The 21937-nt window shown below is 35.4% G+C and overlaps 1 protein-coding gene across 1 annotated transcript in view; it reads right to left on the bottom strand.

Moving 5' to 3' along the window:
• Positions 1-21937, bottom strand: part of LOC149806256 (dynein beta chain, ciliary-like) — a 185028-nt gene that overhangs the window by 105973 nt on the left and 57118 nt on the right. The window contains exons 14-18 of the mRNA XM_089951202.1: positions 19442-19611; positions 18571-18997; positions 15085-15486; positions 12083-12328; positions 5828-6052 (exon numbers count right to left, since the gene is read on the bottom strand). Of these exons, the coding sequence (XP_089807328.1) occupies positions 5828-6052; positions 12083-12328; positions 15085-15486; positions 18571-18997; positions 19442-19611 (1470 nt within the window). The remainder of the gene's footprint in view (positions 1-5827; positions 6053-12082; positions 12329-15084; positions 15487-18570; positions 18998-19441; positions 19612-21937) is intronic.

The raw sequence follows: 21937 nt of genomic DNA, 5'->3' as shown, positions 1-21937 counted from the left end.
TTTGTGTCCATTCCATTTAATCAGAGACGCTCCCAGGATTTTATCATAGGGGATAGTTTCCAGAGCAAAACAGAGAGGAAATGGCCATAATTAAGTGTTTAAATAGCACTTCAATATCCATCTCTCTTTCATCCCGCTCCACTCTGAAAAACCCCTACTGAAATCAAAATCTTTAAAAGAAGTTGTCTCTAACTTTATAAGCATCAACTCATTAAGGTCGGGAGATTTTAGACATTTTCACCTGAAATGGGAATAGAAAATGCATTTTGATGGTTACTTCTGAATACATCTAAATACATCTGCTTCTCAGAGATTTTCATTTAGCCAGATATCTAGTTGTGTTAAAAACATAATTTTGATATTGGCTATTTTGCAGACATGGGGGTACAAGTTGGAGTTCTTACTTTTTTTAGTTTCCTGGACCCATCATTCTCATGTCCTGACCACTTTTTACTCCATATCTTAAACTTATCCAACTATTTGCAAATGTTCACCTGTCAGTGTGCAGTTCAGACCAGTCTGCCTTACATCTCAGGTCAAAAGTTTAAAATCTTAACACAAAATCTGGTTCTGACAAGTTGTGAATTTTGGGTCTAAAAAAATTGGGTCTCAAAAATTACATTTTTCCCCTGGTGTATTTTGTAATGCTAGTAGAACGTACAGATTATTTGGTATCATTATAGAGCTTCATCTGAATACATTTCTATAATACCACCCACTTTGGCACGTCTGAAATGGCCTAGATGCTACAGCGCTCTGAAGTAGGGTACAATGTATACGTATGACGTACAGAGGTTGACGAATTAATCTGTCCTCATCTGTATATGAAAACTGTTTTGTATTCGGAGAAAGTTCATTAATGCTGTATTAGGATTTAAAGTCCATAATGCTGCATTAGGATTTAAAGTCCATTAATGCTGCATTAGGATTTAAAGTCCATTAATGCTGCATTAGGATTTAAAGTCCATAATGCTGTATTAGGATTTAAAGTCCATTAATGCTGTATTAGGATTTAAAGTTCATTAATGCTGTATTAGGATTTAAAATCCATAATACTGTATTAGGATTTAAAGTCTATAATGTGTATTAGGATTTAAAGTCCATAATGCTGTATTAGGATTTAAAGTCCATAATGCTGTATTAGGATTTAAAGTCCATTAATGCTGTATTAGGATTTAAAGTCCATAATGCTGTATTAGGATTTAAAGTCTATAATGTGTATTAGGATTTAAAGTCCATAATGCTGTATTAGGATTTAAAGTCCATAATGCTGTATTAGGATTTAAAGTTCATTAATGCTGTATTAGGATTTAAAATCCATAATGCTGTATTAGGATTTAAAGTCTATAATGTGTATTAGGATTTAAAGTCCATAATGCTGTATTAGGATTTAAAGTCCATTAATGCTGTATTAGGATTTAAAGTCCATAATGCTGTATTAGGATTTAAAGTCCATTAATGGCCCTTAGTCTACTTGATCATCTTTACTTATTAATTTCATTTTTAGATTCTCATGTTTTAGATTTATCATAACCTTGATGCTAGGATTATTTGGTTTTGTTGCACATGATCCCAAATTGTCTGAGAAAAGAAATGAAAAGTGCACTTAGCTTTCAAATTGTCCATATTTTAATCTGTTTTGTTTGTAAACTGCCTTTTCTAAATTTGATTTTTAAATACCACTTTAATGAGGGTTGACTGGCATGCTGTCTGTTTCTGTCCATCCAGCATGTACATAAAACTTATATTTAACACCATTTTTGGGTTCCAGATCACTCACTGGTATCTCCATTAACACTTTCCCAGCGCCAGCAATCTCATATACTTCCTAACTTCAATACTAAACTGCCTCCAATAATCTGATACACTTTCTAACTTTAATTCTAAACTGAAATTCTAAACTGATATACTTCTACCTTTAATACTAAACTGCCTTCATCATTATGAACAGTCAGTATTTGCTGAATGAAATTGTCATATAAAGATGAACCATGTTGGGAATCAACCATTTTGGGTATTCTAGATAGCCCTTATTATAAATGTGCATTTGTAAAACTTCCTTGATGCAAGGTACACACTACAGAAGAATGCTCATTATGGGGCCCAATGTGTCAATCAAATTTAGTTTAACAGCCATTCATGTCATGCTGAAGAAACAAGATGTAAACTTTTATGAAGGGAGACATGTCATGACATGTGCTACAATATTTCAACCAGTTTTATTTATATGGCAACAAGAACTTTAAGGGCGAACAGCTATATAAACTTGTATACTGCACCGAGTACATTTTCATATGCATGACCTGGAACTGTTCTGCACTGAGTACATTTTCATATGCATGACCTGGAACTATTTCGCACTGAGTACATTTTCATATGCATCACCTGGAACTATTTTGCACTGAGTACATTTTCATATGCATGACCTGGAACTATTTTGCACTGAGTACATTTTCATATGCATGACCCGGAACTATTTCGCACTGAGTACATTTTCATATGCATGACCTGGAACTATTTTGTGGGAATTCTTGCACATCATCTCTTTCATAGGGTGCAAATAAATTTGTAGAAATTTTGCATGAATTATATCATCACATGCCGTGGGAGCATCTATGTTGAATTCTGTTTCAATTTCAATGATACAATTACCCATTTTAGTAAGAAAATATATAAATTAATCAATTATAAACATGTAAATTATTAAATCAAAGATGAACTACAATACCTGTAACAGACTAGAAAGCAAATAACCTTAATGACAAGAAGCATTTTTAAGACAAATCCTTTAACCAGTCAGGTTATCTCCCCTAAATCAAAGTACTAAGGTGGCGCTCTACAGTTTCGTATTTTGCATAGGGTTAGAATTTTAAGGAAAAAGAATTTCCCATGATTTCTTCACTGGTTATACAGGCTATATAATAAAGACTTTGTATATCTTAGGTGCTGTTAAAAGAACTTTTAATTCCCTTTATTTTGATATATGATTGATGGGTGTACTATGGGTTCTAGAGTATACAGCTTGGGCTCACTTAAGATGTGCTCCTTTAAAAAAACTGCTAGCTCCGCATGGTCATTTTCACTTCCTGGACTTCAGAGGTAAATTGTAGAAAAAAGAGCTGATAACTTTTTTTACTTTTCAGATATTTTGTACTTGGTTCATTGCACTTTCAGTAAATGCTATTGTCTACTTCAGCAAAATTCGTTTTCCCTATTTTAATAATTGCTAAAGTTAGTGTACTTTTGATTAATTCTGGTTAATTTGTCAAGCACAGGGGAGCATCCATTTTGTTCTACCGTGTGCTTAGATCATGTACAATTTCCACAAGTACAGTATCCAAAGAAATGTCAGCCACATTACATAAAAGTAACATAGAGGTATGCCAACATTATCTCCATTGTGCATCTTTCAAATGCAAACAACTTCACCTTACCTACGTCACTCTCTCAGAAGTTCAAACTAATTGGTGAGCGCCACCTAACACGTGCATGTGGATAAAATGTTATCTTTCTTCTAACATATCCAATACTAATCTGAACCTCTGTTATAAAATATATAACTCTAGTCCTTCACTGGAATTCTAAATTATCCAATACCAGTCTTAACCATTGTTTTAATCTATCCAGTACTTCTAATTTGTCATTCACTAAGTTTACTGTTGTGTAATAAAGTATTGTACATAACTTAGTGACTTCTAATTTTCTAGTTACACTGAACAAATTATAAACTTATGTAAACTGAATTAAATTTTAGAAATAAACATGGAATTGGTTGTCTCTATATATAGGAAATATGAAGATATTTCTACTGTCAAAATATCATGAGATAGTTTTTAAATGTTTTTAATGCATAATGTGTATTGTGTACAGACCACTGATCTCACATGTGTTCTGTCATTACATGTTTTTCCTTGCTACTTAACCCTTTACCTCATGTAAGCATCTTTGGACGCCTCTACATATTCGCATGGAAGCGCCTTTTGATGTCGGCTGTAAACATCAGCCATTTTATGCCGGTTTTTGTAGCGCCACCTTCAGGGAAAACCACTGTCAGATCACGTTGTCACTGTTTATGCACTGGTTGATATCTGCTATTTAAAGTAACTGGGTCGTAATCTCCACTCTCCAAAATGGTGGTCGTGGATTTCATTCAGTACTTACGAAGTTTTCACGATTAGAATCACAACTATGAAAAATTCAACAACCATGTAAAGGCTCTGATATTGATGTAGGCAGCAATTAGTTTTTATAAATTATCAAATTCAGATGACTTAGTGATGTAGACGCAGACAAAAAACTTGTAAATTTCGAGGATGAGAAATGGCATCCACAGTTGGTCACGCAGCCTCACTGACATGACGGTGAATGAGTTCTCTCAAGATTGTAAAGCAAAATAAAAATTTCTTCTGTGATAAATAATTACACAGTTATAACAATCAGACTTTGCTCTTAAATTTTTCCACATATAATAGATGTGTACCAAAAATGTAAAATGGTTAAAATTGCTGTTAAACGTAACATAAACTACATTGCTTAACAGTTCATAGGCAGGCCTATGCATATGGGGTCGACTAGATAAAACAGCTGTTCTATTTATAGCACACTGCACTTTATAATTATGCTCTATGAGGTAAAGGGTTAAATTGCAGGATTGCTGAATTTATTCCTATATTGTACAGCAGAACATGATAATTATAAATCTACAGATTTCATGAACTCTAAATAATTCCCTAATATAATGTCATTTAAAACAAAATGTTTAAGTGTTTGTATTATTCAATGTTGAACAATAAAATTTGATTTGGTGATCATGTACTAAAATTCTCAAGGTAACTGCTAATGTTAATATAAGTGATGAGAAAAAGAACACGATAAATTTGTCATAGCACAATGAAGTGGTGATAGGCTATAAAATGAGAAAAATAAGGCAATAATTTTGTCACACGAGAGTAAAGTGATGACAGACTGTAAAACTGAAAAAAGAGAAAACTAAGGCAATAATTTTGTCACAAGAGAGTAAAGCAATGACAGACTGTAAAACTGTACAAAGAGACGGGCACTTGAAATACTACAGGAAAAATTGTAATCACATATAGCCATGAAGCTCTGACATCCTGTCTTCTGTCCAAATTTTAGACAAGGTCTATTTCTAAATGGTAGAATATTTATCAGGTAGTTTCAAAAGCCCTGACACCAAATTAAAAGCATAACTGCAAACCTTGGTACCAAATTAAAAGTATAAATGCAAACTTTGACAAAATGAGAACTCAGTTATTTTGAGTAGGTTAATTAATTAATTAGAAATTTCAGTACAAACTGGTGCCACTTGCACAAATCACTATGAGTAATTTTCTGCAAGGTATTATGGGTATGACTGGTATAAGGTTATAATTTGCACAAATGTTCAATGATAAAAGAAAGAAGAGAACAAGTTAAATTATATCAATGTACCAGTTTTACCTAAAATCTCTTGCAGAAAATAACCACAATAACAAAAAAATGGTTTATTTTTACATTAACTTCTGTCTTCTAACTGAAATTTCTGTACTTCCTCAAAACAACTAAGCTCTTGTGCTTTCAAATATTGTAGTTATCACTATTAAATTGGTAAATGTTTGTTTCTTTGCAGAAAAAGTGGAAGGGTACATCTATTCCTTTTTACTATAATAGACTCAAACAAAAGAAAAAGATGGGCCATTCCTGGTTCATTTCTGAATATTATGCTTACAAGGCTAGATAAAGGCAGTTATACATTCTAAGTTGTTATATTTAGTATTTCCTTCACTTGCAAAATATTAGGAAGAGATTTTGAAAACATGTGCAATACCTTAAAGTCATTATCAATTCCATCAAATCTCTTAGAATCCTCTGGCAACTGGTTTCTGATATCCTCAGAACCAATAAAGATGCTTTCCAGATGAGACCAGGTCCGCTGGACCTCCATCCAGATCTGAATAACCTGATCCGCTGTCGACAGCTTCTTCTGCCATGAGGACACTTCAGTCAAGAAGTGGGCAATGTACTTAGATGTCAGCATGTTTTGGAGTTGCACCTACAGCAACAAAAACAAGTCACTATACTTATTATTTTAATACATTTTGATTCAGGATGATATTTCAGTGAATGGAGGCAATGCGCTGTATACACTCACTGATAAGACAAGCCCAACTGCAAACTGCACAGACTCAAACCTACTGATGAGTAATGTGCTGGCAGATCTAGGTCTGTGCAGTTTGTTAGGAGTAATAATTAGACAAAGATCAGGATCTTGCAGTTGGACTTGACTTTTAAGGCTGTATATACCATACTTACTTCCATGTCAGAATTTGATGCATCTTAATGACATATCCCCCCCCACTTATGCTAGGACTACTACCGAAAGTATGCCAACATCCTGCACCCTCAATTTATACACTAAACATGCTAATACCCTATGATTTAGCACTGTCAATTTATACACTACACATGCTAATACCCTATGATTTAGCACTGTCAATTTATACACTAAACATGCTAATACCCTATGATTTAGCACTGTCAATTTATACACTACACATGCTAATACCCTATGATTTAGCACTGTCAATTTATACACTACACATGCTAATACCCTATGATTTAGCACTGTCAATTTATACACTACACATGCTAATACCCTATGATTTAGCACTGTCAATTTATACACTACACATGCTAATACCCTATGATTTAGCACTGTCAATTTATACACTACACATGCTAATACCCTATGATTTAGCACTGTCAATTTATACACTAAACATGCTAATACCCTATGATTTAGCACTGTCAATTTATACACTAAACATGCTAATACCCTATGATTTAGCACTGTCAATTTATACACTACACATGCTAATACCCTATGATTTAGCACTGTCAATTTATACACTACACATGCTAATACCCTATGATTTAGCACTGTCAATTTATACACTACACATGCCAATACCCTATGATTTAGCACTGTCAATGTATACACAACACGTGCTGATGTCCTATGATTTAGCACTGTCTTGTTTATACACTACTAATGCTAAAGTACAAGTCATACAGATCATGCATGCACATTTACTCATCTAAAATTAACTATATATTTGTGTTTTACAATTGAATACAAAAGATTATTCAATCCTGATTACTAAATGATCTGCACCATAACTGTCATCAAGAAACTTCCAGACAAAAGTTATTGAATGCTATGGACTTCGACAATGAAGTCCATGTACTAAACTGGGTCAAAAAAGGAGCATGTCATCATCATAATACAGGGTAGTAAAAATATGTCAACATGCAAGGCTTTCATTGTGACATCATAAAACACAACATTCAATCTGGATTGTCATGGATCACACCTTTAGGTTGATCTCCTCCAACCACACAGTTTAGCACTAATTTTGACACATGTACTTCTCATCCAACCACATAGTTTAGCACTAATTTTGACACATGTACTTCTCATCCAACCACATAGTTTAGCACTAATTTTGACACATGTACTTCTCATCCAACCACACAATTTAGCACTAATTATGACACATGTACTTCTCACCAACCACACAGTTTAGCACTAATTATGACACATTTACTTCTCACCAACCACACAATTTAGCACTAATTTTGACACGTACTTATCCAACCACACAGTTTAGGACTAATCATGACACATGTACTTCTCATCCAACCACACAGTTTAGCACTAATTATGACACATGTACTTCTCATCCAACCACACAGTTTAGCACTAATTTTGACACATGTACTTCTCACCAACCACACAGTTTAGCACTAATTTTGACACATGTACTTCTCATCCAACCACATAGTTTAACACTAATTTTGAGACATGTACTTCTCATCCAACCACACAGTTTAGCACTAATTATGACACATGTACTTCTCATCCAACCACACAGTTTAGCACTAATTTTGACACATGTACTTCTCACCAACCACATAGTTTAGCACTAATTTTGACACATTTACTTCTCACCAACCACACAGTTTAGCACTAATTATGACACATGTACTTCTCATCCAACCATACAGTTTATCACTAATTTTGACACATGTACTTCTCATCCAACCACACAGTTTAGCACTAATTATGACACATGTACTTCTCATCCAACCACACAGTTTAGCACTAATTATGACACATGTACTTCTCACCAACCACACAGCTTAGCACTAATTATGACACATGTACTTCTCATCCAACCACACAGTTTAGCACTAGTTATGACACATGTACTTCTCACCAACCACACAGTTTAGCACTAATTTTGACACATGTACTTCTCACCAACCACACAGTTTAGGACTAATTATGACACATGTACTTCTCATCCAACCACACAGTTTAGCACTAATTATGACACATGTACTTCTCATCCAACCACACAGTTTAGCACTAATTTTGACACATGTACTTCTCACCAACCACATAGTTTAGCACTAATTATGACACATGTACTTCTCATCCAACCACACAGTTTAGCACTAATTATGACACATGTACTTCTCACCAACCACACAGTTTAGCACTAATTTTGACACATGTACTTCTCATCCAACCACACAGTTTAGCACTAATTATGACACATGTACTTCTCATCCAACCACACAGTTTAGCACTAATTATGACACATGTACTTCTCACCAACCACACAGTTTAGCACTAATTATGACACATGTACTTCTCACCAACCACACAGTTTAACACTAATTATGACACATGTACTTCTCACCAACCACACAGTTTAGCACTAATTTTGACACATGTACTTCTCACCAACCACATAGTTTAGCACTAATTTTGACACATGTACTTCTCACCAACCACACAGTTTAGCACTAATTATGACACATGTACTTCTCACCAACCACACAGTTTAGCACTAATTATGACACATGTACTTCTCACCAACCACACAGTTTAGCACTAATTTTGACACATGTACTTGTCACCAACCACATAGTTTAGCACTAATTTTGACACATGTACTTCTCACCAACCACACAGTTTAGGACTAATTATGACACATGTACTTCTCATCCAACCATACAGTTTATCACTAATTTTGACACATGTACTTCTCATCCAACCACACAGTTTAGCACTAATTATGACACATGTACTTCTCATCCAACCACATAGTTTAGCACTAATTATGACACATGTACTTCTCACCAACCACATAGTTTAGCACTAATTTTGACACATGTACTTCTCATCCAACCACACAGTTTAGCACTAATTATGACACGTACTTATCCAACCACACAGTTTAGCACTAATTATGACACATGTACTTCTCACCAACCACACAGTTTAGGACTAATTATGACACATGTACTTCTCATCCAACCACACAGTTTAGCACTAATTATGACACATGTACTTCTCATCCAACCACACAGTTTAGCACTAATTTTGACACATGTACTTCTCACCAACCACATAGTTTAGCACTAATTTTGACACATGTACTTCTCACCAACCACACAATTTAGCACTAATTATGACACATGTACTTCTCATCCAACCACACAGTTTAGCACTAATTATGACACATGTACTTCTCACCAACCACACAATTTAGCACTAATTATGACACATGTACTTCTCATCCAACCACATAGTTTAGCACTAATTTTGACACATGTACTTCTCACCAACCACACAGTTTAGCACTAATTATGACACATGTACTTCTCACCAACCACACAGTTTAACACTAATTATGACACATGTACTTCTCACCAACCACACAGTTTAGCACTAATTTTGACACATGTACTTCTCACCAACCACATAGTTTAGCACTAATTTTGACACATGTACTTCTCACCAACCACACAGTTTAGCACTAATTATGACACATGTACTTCTCACCAACCACACAGTTTAGCACTAATTATGACACATGTACTTCTCACCAACCACACAGTTTAGCACTAATTTTGACACATGTACTTGTCACCAACCACATAGTTTAGCACTAATTTTGACACATGTACTTCTCACCAACCACACAGTTTAGCACTAATTATGACACATGTACTTCTCACCAACCACACAGTTTAGCACTAATTATGACACATGTACTTCTCACCAACCACACAGTTTAACAGTTTAGCACTAATGATGACATGTACTTCTCACCCAACCACACAGTTTAGGACTAATTATGACACATGTACTTCTCATCCAACCACACAGTTTAGCACTAATTTTGACACATGTACTTCTCACCAACCACACAGTTTAGCACTAATTATGACACATGTACTTCTCACCAACCACACAGTTTAGGACTAATTATGACACATGTACTTCTCACCAACCACACAGTTTAGCACTAATTATGACACATGTACTTCTCACCAACCACACAGTTTAGCACTAATTATGACACATGTACTTCTCACCAACCACACAGTTTAGCACTAATTTTGACACATGTACTTCTCATCCAACCACACAGTTTAGCACTAATTATGACACATGTACTTCTCACCAACCACACAGTTTAGCACTAATTTTGACACATGTACTTCTCACCAACCACACAGCTTAGCACTAATTATGACACATGTACTTCTCATCCAACCACACAGTTTAGCACTAATTTTGACACATGTACTTCTCACCAACCACACAGTTTAGCACTAATTTTGACACATGTGCTTCTCATCCAACCACACAGTTTAGCACTAATTTTGACACATGTACTTCTCACCAACCACACAGTTTAGCACTAATTATGACACATGTACTTCTCAGGTCATGTAAATAATAACCTTCCAAAGAAATATGGATGTATGAATATCCAGATAAAGTGAAAAATTGCCTTTAAAGATATGAAGAATAAAAATACTAAAAAATGAATTAATCAGTACTGAATGCTTACATGACTGGTATGACTTTTACTATAGTACTATAATTTTGCACTGTCAGTGTATCTACTATATAAGCCAGTACCCTATGATTTGATTTGTGTACTGATCAAACATGCCAACTATTATGACAGTGAAAGTGGAACTGTTGGTCATTCAAAGTTTGAGATTGGATTTGTAAAGTGAGAGATTGGGTTTGTAAAGTGGGAGTGTATCACATTCTTGAACCCAACCATTATGATCTATTATCACTTGTAACATATTTTAAAAGGTTTTCTTTTTCAGAAACCAATAATGTTATTCCTCTGTGTGTGTGTCTTTCAAAAATGTGTTAGTAAATGACAAACTGTATTTTCAGTGATCTGCACAATGGAAGAAAACACAAAACGATTAATATTTAAGAATGAAAATTAGCTTGTATTTTTCATTATACGCAATTTCCTCTAGATAAAAGCTTACTAATAATACTGAAAACAACATTACAGTCTTACTAATTTTTACCAAATATAATAAAGCTTAAATGTCTACTTATGACTTGTCACTACATTGTAATTTTTCATTGCACAAAACAAGTTTTCTTCACTTGCTTGGAAATATTTGGTCAAACTTCAAAGCAATCACACTGTGCATTCATTTTGACACTGAGGATCAATATTGATGATCCAAGTAAAGTACTATCTGCCCCAAAGTAATATGTTCACACACACAACCCCCACCCCTAAAGTAATAAGTTCATGCACACAACCCCAACCCCCAAAGTAATATATTCATGAACACAACCCCCACCCCGAAAAAAAACACTCTCAGTCCTATACTTTTTTATCATTGTTGCTAGGTGTGTCATGCAATCAGCATTTATGGACCCCAACTACTGTCTTATAATGGAGGAGAGCTCTCCTAAATTTGTTCTAGTTTACTATCTTTCCCCAAAGTAATTACTATTGACGATCCAAGCAAAATACTATCTGTCCCAAAGTAATACATTCAGGCATTAATATTGATGATCAAAGTAAAGACAATGGATTGCTGAAGAAAGTCATAAAAGTTGTAATTTTTGAAAATCTAGTCAAAGACATACACAGCTATTAAAAACCCATCTATCAAATATCAGCACAAAGAAATGTAGGACAATAACTGAATGACTTTTTGTTCAGTTACTTGCCTGGTTGTCTTCAAGAGTTTCAATCAACTCTTCACTTGTTTTCAACAAGGTGATGCCAGTCCTTGGATGGGGTTCATGTTCAAACTCCATGGTTGCCCAAGTGACGTTCAACTCCTTCAGGACCTTTTCCATGCTCATTTCCTTGACGGCTTTATCAACAATGTTTTTGACCTCATCCTCAAAGTTGTGAAGATTGAGAGATAGAAGATCTGACAGTGTAGTGTTCTCATCCATGACAAAATGTACCTGTCATCAGAATCGTATATATTTAAATGAGATTTCAAAAAATGGTGAAATATTTGAAGTAAATTTTTGAATACATGCAAAATATCTGACAATTATATTTATGCTCTTCTCAAATTAAAACATACTACATTCTACCAATCCTATTTCATACTGTGCAATAACTAAAACACCTATATCATTTTATGGACAACTAAAACACTTATGATCATTTAATGGCAATTAAAACACCTTTGATCATCTTATGGGCAACTAATACACCAACGATAATTTTATGGGCAACTAAAACACCAATGATAATTTTATGGGCAACTAAAACACTTTTGATCATTTTGGGGGTAACTAGAGTACTTCCATGACTTGCATGGCAGATTACTAAGTAGAGTACTTCCATGACTTGCATGGCAGATTACTAAGTAGAGTACTTCCATGGCAGATTATTAACTAGAGCATTTCCATGACTTGCATTGCAGATTATTAACTAGAGTACTTCCATGACTACCAAGGCAGATTATTAACTAGAGTACTTCCATGACTACCAAGGCAGATTACTAACTAGAGTACTTTTATGACTTCAATGGCAGATTATTAACTAGAGTACTTCCATGGCAGATTATTAACTAGAGTGTTTCGGTGACCTCCATGGCAGATTATTATGTAAAGTACATCCATGACTTCCAAGGCAGAATATTAAGTAGAGTACTTCCATGACTTCCATTAAATTTGGCATTTGATGTTACAGTGACCGTTATTGTTAAAATAGTCATTTTATGGTACACATCTCTGACTATTAAAATTGACATTTTACAGTAAATGTCTCTGTTAAAAATGATATTTTATAGTACTTGTCTCTTAAAACTGACATTTTCTGTACATGTCTCTGTTAAAAATGACATTCTATGGCACACGTCTCTGTTAAAATTGACATTTTATGGTACATGTCTTTGACTGTTAGCTCACATAACAGTATACTTATATGTGCTAAGTAAATGGCCCTATAACCAATAACTTTATAAAGCACAAAGGAAAAGAAAAAAACATTATAAAGTTTTAGTTCTTTTCAGCACTAATATTCTCAAATTGATCTAATCTGCAAATGGTGAAATGATGTGTTCTGTATTGCTAAACAGTACTATTTACAATAATCAATGGGTTTATCACTAGTCAAAATAATGAGCGCATAATCCATGGGTTTATCACAAGACAAGATAATGGGTACATAATCCATGGATTTATCACAAGATAATAGGCACATAACCATGGGTTTTTCAAAAGACAAGAAAATGGGCACATAATCCATGGATTTATTACAAGACAAAATAATGGTCACATAATCCACGGGTTTTTTCACAAATCAGAATAATGGTCACATAATCCATGGGTTTATCACAAGTCAAAAAAATGGTCACATAATCCGTGGGTTTATCACAAGACAAGATAATGGGCACAAAAGAGATTTATGCCATAGCTGGATTAAAGGGTGTACCAATGACCCAATATTATAGTTCTGAGAAATCCATGATTAGAAAAGACATCATTAATCTTTGTTAGAATGTTTTCAGTTAAAAATGTACAAATAACATGCATACTCCCCTTCACATAGATATTACACCAGCATGAAAATAGTGTGTGTGTGTGTGTGTGATTAGGATTTTTAATGTAGCTTTAACAATTTTTCAGTCATATCACTATGATGTCTGCAGTGTGGCAGTTTATAGTGATGTCTAGCACTGGGGCATCATGCCGCAGACATGTAGCATGATGTCCGACCCAGTCACATTATCCTGACACCAGGCCTACCAGTCCTAACACTAACCTCTTAACGCTGAGCACCTGGCGAGGCAGCCATTATTACCATTTTTTGTAAGTCTTTGGTATGACTCGGCTGGGGATTGAACCCACAACCTCATGCTTCTGAGGTGGATGCTCTAACCACAAGGTCACTGGAGCGGTATGTAAAATAGTACATGTCATTATAATACCAGCATGTAAAATAGTACATCATTGTGCTATCCACATGTAAAATAGTACATGTCATAATAACATGGGAATATAAAACAGTACATGTCATTATAATGCCAGCATGTAAAACAGTACATGTCATTATAATGCCAGCATGTAAAACAGTACATGTCATTATAATACCAGCATGTAAAACAGTACATGTCATTATAATGCCAGCATGTAAAATAGTACATGTCATTATAATACCAGCATGTAAAACAGTACATGTAATTATAATACCAGCATGTAAAATAGTATGTCATTATAATACCAGCATGTAAAATAGTACATGTCATTATAATGCCAGCATGTAAAATAGTATGACATTATAATACCAGCATGTAAAATAGTACATATCATTATAATGCCAGCATGTAAAATAGTATGTCATTATAATACCAGCATGTAAAATAGTATACGACAATATAATACCAGCATGTAAAATAGTATGTCATTATAATACCAGCTTGTAAAATAATACATGTTATTATAATGCCAGCATGTAAAATAGTATGTCATTATAATACCAGCATGTAAAATAGTATATGACAATATAATACCAGCATGTAAAATAGTATATGACAATATAATACCAGCATGTAAAATAGTATACGACAATATAATACCAGCATGTAAAATAGTATACGACAATATAATACCAGCATGTAAAATAGTATACGACAATATAATACCAGCATGAAAAATAGCACATGTGATAGTAATTATATCCTCAAAATTTCAGTAAATGCACCAACCTTTGTAGCAGCCATGAGCTGCTGCCAATGTCTGTCTCGGATGGCAGGGTTCTGCAGTTCACTAACAGCCCTAAGTGAGGTCAGCATATTTTTGACTGTGCTTTCAACTCCATTGTAAGCATCCCATGCTCTCATTTCTTTGTCCAAACCTCTGACATCCTTGGCAAACTTCTTGCAGTCCATGTCCATCTGTTCTACATTGATTTCCTTCCATGGTGTTGTTTTCCAGTCATCAATGCTACTGCGGACCATGAAGACATAGTCCCACAGGGTCTTGAGAAGCTTTATCTCCTTTCGACACTGCTTTAGTTGTTTGAAGTCAGGCACACTCACTTCAAAAAGGCTGGCAGACTCTAACAAGGCTTGCATGCTCTTCTCCATAGAGAGAATTTCTTCATGGTACTAAAGACAAATTTCAGGTAAAAGACACTTAATAGTTTTATTTAACATATCAAGAAGAAATTGTATCTCACCATACTGTATGTTAGTAAGACTGATAAGCTTAAAAAATGTTTTACTTCAAAACATCTAGAATTGACTACCACAACCTTAATTCTGAATATACAAGCCATTTTCAATCCTAGTTTCCCTTCATCTACTTAAAAATTTCGCCAGCATTGGTCTGAATCTTTTTTTGCTAATTAGGACACCAGCAAACCATGTTGTATCCATAAAATCATACAGTCCATCTGTCTGTCAAACAGTCTATCAGTCTGTTGTACAGTCTGTCTTTCATACCATCCATATCATACCATCTGCCTGTCTATCATAGTCTATCTGTCTGTCATACAGTCTATCAGTCATTTAATCTGTTAAACAGTCTATCTGTCTGTCATAGTCTATCTGTCATACAGTCTCTCTGTCTGTCATAGCCTATATATGTCATACAGTCCATCTCTGTCATACAGTCTATCTATCTGTCATAGTCTATCATACAGTCATTCAATCTGTTTATAGACTATATATCTGTCAGTCTATCTGTCTGTCATACAGTCTACCTGTCTGTCATGCAGTCTATCAATATATCATACAGTCTATGTCTGTCATACAGTCTGTCTGTCAGTCTATATACGTCATACAATATGTCTGTCATAGTCTATCTATCTGTCATAGTCTACCTGTCTGTCATGCAGTCTATTGCTATATCATACAGTCTGTCACACAATCTATATATCTATCATACAGTCTGTCATACAGTTTATCTATCATACAGTCTGTCTGTCATATAGTTTATCTCTCATACATCCTGTCTGTCATACAGTCTATCATACAGTCTGTCTGTCATACAGTTTATCTATCATACAGTCTGTCTGTCATACAGTCTATCTATCATACAGTCTGTCTATCATACAGTCTGTCGTTCATACAGTCTATCTATCATACAGTCTGTCATTCATACAGTCTATCATACAATCTATCATTTCGGCTAATGTGGGTATGTGAGAAAGCTTGCCAGTAGCTTCTCTTGGGTCGGTGGTTCTTTCCGGGGTGTTCCTGGGTTCTTCCTCCACCATTAATACTGGCCGCCATGCATAGCCTATCGTGTGCTGAAAAATGGCGTTAAACCCCACAACAACAACAACAATCTATCATACAGTCTAATTATCATACAGTCTGCCTATCATACAGTCTGTCATACAGTCTATCATCTTGCTTTCTCTTTATTAGACATACGTCTTCAGAAAATGATGTTAAAGCTCTTAAAGCTACAAATCTCGTCACAAAACACAAACTTATCCAAGCATAAAACTCATCAGAAAACAAACTTGTCCATGGACAAATCCCATCATAAAACAAACTTGTCCAATGAAAACATTGTTATTATCATGAGGGCTGTGTGTGTTCTGCATGTATGTCTGTGAGAATTATTTTGCCATGCGTTATCACCATGTTTACTAAGGGATTTAGTAACAAATATAATTATTTTAAGTCATCAAACAAGTATAATTTAATTTTTAACATCAAGCAATGTGAACAATGTCCTGTATGAGCAAAAATCTTTAATTTATGACCAAAATCATTGTGCGCAAATCAACGTTGTTATTTAAATGAACTGTTGCAAAGGAATACCTGCTGTATCCAATATACAGGGGCATGCCCTAGGACACCGTTAACAGACTCATGGCCAGACCATATACCATGATTAGCAGACTCAAGGGTATGCAAGATGCCATTGTTAATAGACTCAAGGCCATGCATAAGCCATTTTTGACAGACTCAAGGCCATGCCATAAGCCATTGTTGACAGACTCAAGGCCATGAAATAGGCCATTGTTGACAGGCTCAAGGTCATGCCATAGGCCAATGTTAACAGACTTAAGGCCATGTCATTGGCCACTGTTAAAAAGCTCAAAACCATGTCATTGGCAATTGTTAACAGACTCAAGGCCATGCACTAAGCCATTGTTAACAGACGCAGGGGCATGCAATATGCCATTGTTAATAGACTCAAAACCATGCCATAAGCCATTGTTAACAGACTAAAAGCCATGCCATAGGTTACTGTTAACAGACTCAATGCCATGCCATAGGCCATTGTGTTGACAGACTCAAGGCCATGCATAGGCCACTTTTAATAGACTCAAGGAATGCCTTTGGCAATTGTTAGCAGACTCAAGGCCATGCCATATGCCATTGTTAACAGACTCAATGCGATGACAGCTGCAATTGTTAACAGACTCAGGGATATGCAATATGCTATTGATAACAGACTAAGGCCATGCCATAAGTCACTGTTACCAGATTCAGGGGCATGCAATATGCCATTTATAATAGCATCAAGGCCATGCCATAGGCCATTGTTAACAGACTCAAGGCCATGAAACAGGCCATTGTTAGCCAACTCAAGGCCATGCCATATGCCATTGTTAACAGACTCAAGGCCATGCCAGCTGCAATTGTTAACAGACTCAGGGGTATGCAATAAGCCATTGTTAACAGACCCAAGGCCATGCAATATGCCATAGTTAACAGACTCAAGGCCATGCCATTACCAACTGTTAACAGATGCAAGACCATGCCATATGTCATTGTTAACAGACTCATGGCCATGCCACAGGCCATTGTTAACAGACTCAATACCATATCATATGCCATTGTTAACAGACTCAAGGCCATGTCATAGGCCATTGTTGATTCAAGACTATGCCATAAGTCATTGTTAATAGACTCAAGGCCATGTCATAGGCCATTGTTAATTCAAGACTATGCCATAAGCCATTGTTAATAGACTCAAGGCCATGCCACATGCTATTGTTCATTCAAGACTATGCCATAAGCCATTGTAAATAGACTCAAGGCCATGTCATAGGCCATTGTTCATTCAAGACTATGCCATAAGCCATTGTAAATAGACTCAAGGCCATGTCATAGGCCATTGTTCATTCAATACTGTCATATGCCATTAGACTCAAGGCCATGTCATAATCTGTCAAATGGCCTTTCAATAGGCAGTTTGCTGTCTAATTTAAACTAAGAAAACCATACCTTGTCAAGGTACTCGTAAGGTTTTTCACAGTCATATCTGAAGGGTAGGATCTGCCTGAACTTTTCTCGGAACTTGTGCTGCTCAACATCAAATGTGGCACTCTTTCTGCGGACATTGGCAACTTCTGTAGCTTGCAGAGGTGCCACTTGTTGTTTGACAGTAATAGCAATTTTCTTGGTGTTGTTCCATTGTTCTGGCAGCTCCTGAAGCTGTAAGTGAACCTCATCTGGCATCTCCTGCTCATAGGTTTTAAGAAGTTCAATAGTCTGCTTCAAGGGCTCAAACATCTCATCTGTGGTTGCCTGTCTGTCCTTGACAGCAAACAGATTACCCATGCATTCCACCAAACCATCATAGTCACCCTCTTGTACTGGCTTTGTCAGCCCAGCATCTGTCACCTTGATGAACTCAGCAAGTTCCTTCAAGCTAAAGAACCATAAGCAGAAAAAGTTACTAGTCTATTGGATATATTGGAAATGTCTGAAAACAGACCAACCTACCATGCCGTTAATTTAACCATGACATTTGTATGTATTTAGGTTTTAAAGAAATGAGAAATGCAAACAATTATTTTTCTACAAGTTTATCATTCAATATTCTAAGGTCAAATATCAGTGTGAAAGATTATTTTTAGCAATTCAGTAACTTAGAGTGATAACCCTTGTAACTATTCCTACCATGTGACTTTATATTTTTTGTCATTCCTCATATGTTATCAACTTATCAACCAAACTGTCCTTTATAAGATTTGTACCTGTTGGTGATATATGTCATCAACATACCAACCAAACTATCCTTTATAAAGGTTTTACCTGTTGGTGACATATGTCATCAACATATCAACCAAACTATCGTTTATAACGTTTGTACCTGTTGGTGACATGGTCAATCAGATGCTGTTTAAACATAAGGCTCCATTTCTTGATGATGTTCAGGAGAGCTTGTTTAAATGGCTTGGCATCAATCCGGAACCAGTTCTCAAAGACCACAACAGGCTCAATGTTCTCAGCAGCCTCATAGATTTTCTCATATGTGTCAATCTGAAGGAAAAATCTCATAGTGAAAATGAGGGTGGATAGAATTGATATAACCTCATTTTCTCATACGTGTCAATCTGAATATAAATATAAATATTTTCATCATATGCTTAATAATAATGCAAACATTCCTCTTAAGACACAAGTCTGACAAAGTCCATTAAGCAATAAATGATTGTACATGTGTAAGTAAACTGATATCTCTGTTAAGAACCATGTCATTAAATCTATTCAGATTCAAGTCATAACATGTTAAGAGTCAAGACATAAGATCTGTTAAGAGTCAAGACATAAGACCTGTTAAGAGTCAAGACACAAGATCAGTTAAGAGTCAAGTCATAAGGTCTGTTAAGAGTCAAGACATAAGATCTGTTAAGAGTCAAGACATAAGATCAGTTAAGAGTCAAGTCATAAGGTCTGTTAAGAGTCAAGACATAAGATCTGTTAAGGGTCAAGACATAAGATCTGTTAAGAGTCAAGACATAAGATCTGTTAAGAGTCAAGACATAAGACCTGTTAAGAGTCAAGACACAAGATCAGTTAAGAGTCAAGTCATAAGGTCTGTTAAGAGTCAAGACATAAGATCTGTTAAGTCAAGACATAAGACCTGTTAAGAGTCAAGTCATAAGGTCTGTTAAGAGTCAAGACATAAGATCTGTTAAGAGTCAAGACATAAGATCTGTTAAGAGTCAAGTCATAAGGTCTGTTAAGGGTCAAGACATAAGACCTGTTAAGAGTCAAGACATAAGATCTGTTAAGAGTCAAGACATAAGACCTGTTAAGAGTCAAGACACAAGATCAGTTAAGAGTCAAGTCATAAGGTCTGTTAAGAGTCAAGACATAAGATCTATTAAGAGTCAAGACATAAGATCTGTTAAGAGTCAAGTCATAAGGTCTGTTAAGAGTCAAGACATAAGATCTGTTAAGAGTCAAGACATAAGATCTATTAAGAGTCAAGACATAAGATCTGTTAAGAGTCAAGTCATAAGGTCTGTTAAGAGTCAAGACATAAGATCTGTTAAGAGTCAAGACATAAGACCTGTTTGAGTCAAGACACAAGATCAGTTAAGAGTCAAGTCATAAGGTCTGTTAAGAGTCAAGACATAAGATCTGTTAAGTCAAGACATAAGACCTGTTAAGAGTCAAGTCATAAGGTCTGTTAAGAGTCAAGACATAAGATCTATTAAGAGTCATCATAAGATCTTTTAAGCGTCAAGTCATAAGATCCGTTAAGAGTCAAGACATAAGATCTGTTAGAGTCAAGACTTAAGACCTGGTATAAGCTTAATAATGATTTCTCATCTTTAGATAACTTTTACTCTTCTAAACATAGCACCAGAAATGTTATTTGCACCGTATTCTGGACCCATTATCCAAACTGTCAGTTCCATTAACTGTTTTAAAATGATATCCTTTGATATTCATTTCTGCACTCTGTATACTGTATTTTCCTATACAAAACCTGTTCCTTGATTTGGTTGAATGTCAGTTGGAACTTTAGAAAAATACTGACATTCTTACAACCAATAGATAAGTTTAAAAGAAAACTAGGGCCAAGAAATCCTATGCAAATGTTTTTCTAGAAAACATCTATGCCAATACTGCCTCTAGTTTCTGATTAACAAAATAAGAGATGGCAATAAAAATGATCACAACAAGAATTCAATGTAAGTCTAGGGCATAATGATGATTATGTTCACCTAATCCAAACCAAAACGTTTTCATAGGCTAGTATATTTTCACATCATAAGCCCACGTTTTGAATAGGAAAAAAGGAAAGGAGTCCACCCTCTAATTTTGAGATGGCATCCCATACATTCTCTATGTTTGGCTGGTAGGTTGATATTATAATAGTTGCTAGGTCTCTGATGCCCCACAGGCCATATTCCAGAATATTCCAAATCCCTAACAATTCTCAATGTGTAAGAAAAGTATGGCACTGTGACCTAATTGCCACAGGCCATCTTCTGAATCCTTAACAAAGGTACTTGAGTTAGAAGACTATGGCATTGTGACCTACTCTTCATCAGTTTGAACATTAATCCTAAAATGCATGTCCATCTGTCCTTATTATCTTTAATGATTCTGCTGGCAACTATGTCCAACACAATAACCTAACCTAATCAGCACAACATACAAAGTAGGTCACTACTGCCATTAGTATGATGCACACCTGCAAGATGAATGGTTGCATTGAGTTGAAAGGCTGTTATTTTCTTGTGCAAGGGTAACAACACTATTAATACATGATGGAGTTGAATGGCTGTTATTTTCTTGTGGCAGGGAGGTAACACACTATTAATACATCATCGAATTGAATGGCTGTTAT

This window comes from Sinohyriopsis cumingii, chromosome 2, assembly GCF_028554795.1.
Source record: "Sinohyriopsis cumingii isolate HCF-2022 chromosome 2, ASM2855479v2, whole genome shotgun sequence".
Taxonomy (NCBI): domain Eukaryota; kingdom Metazoa; phylum Mollusca; class Bivalvia; order Unionida; family Unionidae; genus Sinohyriopsis; species Sinohyriopsis cumingii.
The sequence above is the reverse complement of the archived record's forward strand: the minus strand, read 5'-3'. Positions and strand labels throughout refer to the sequence as shown.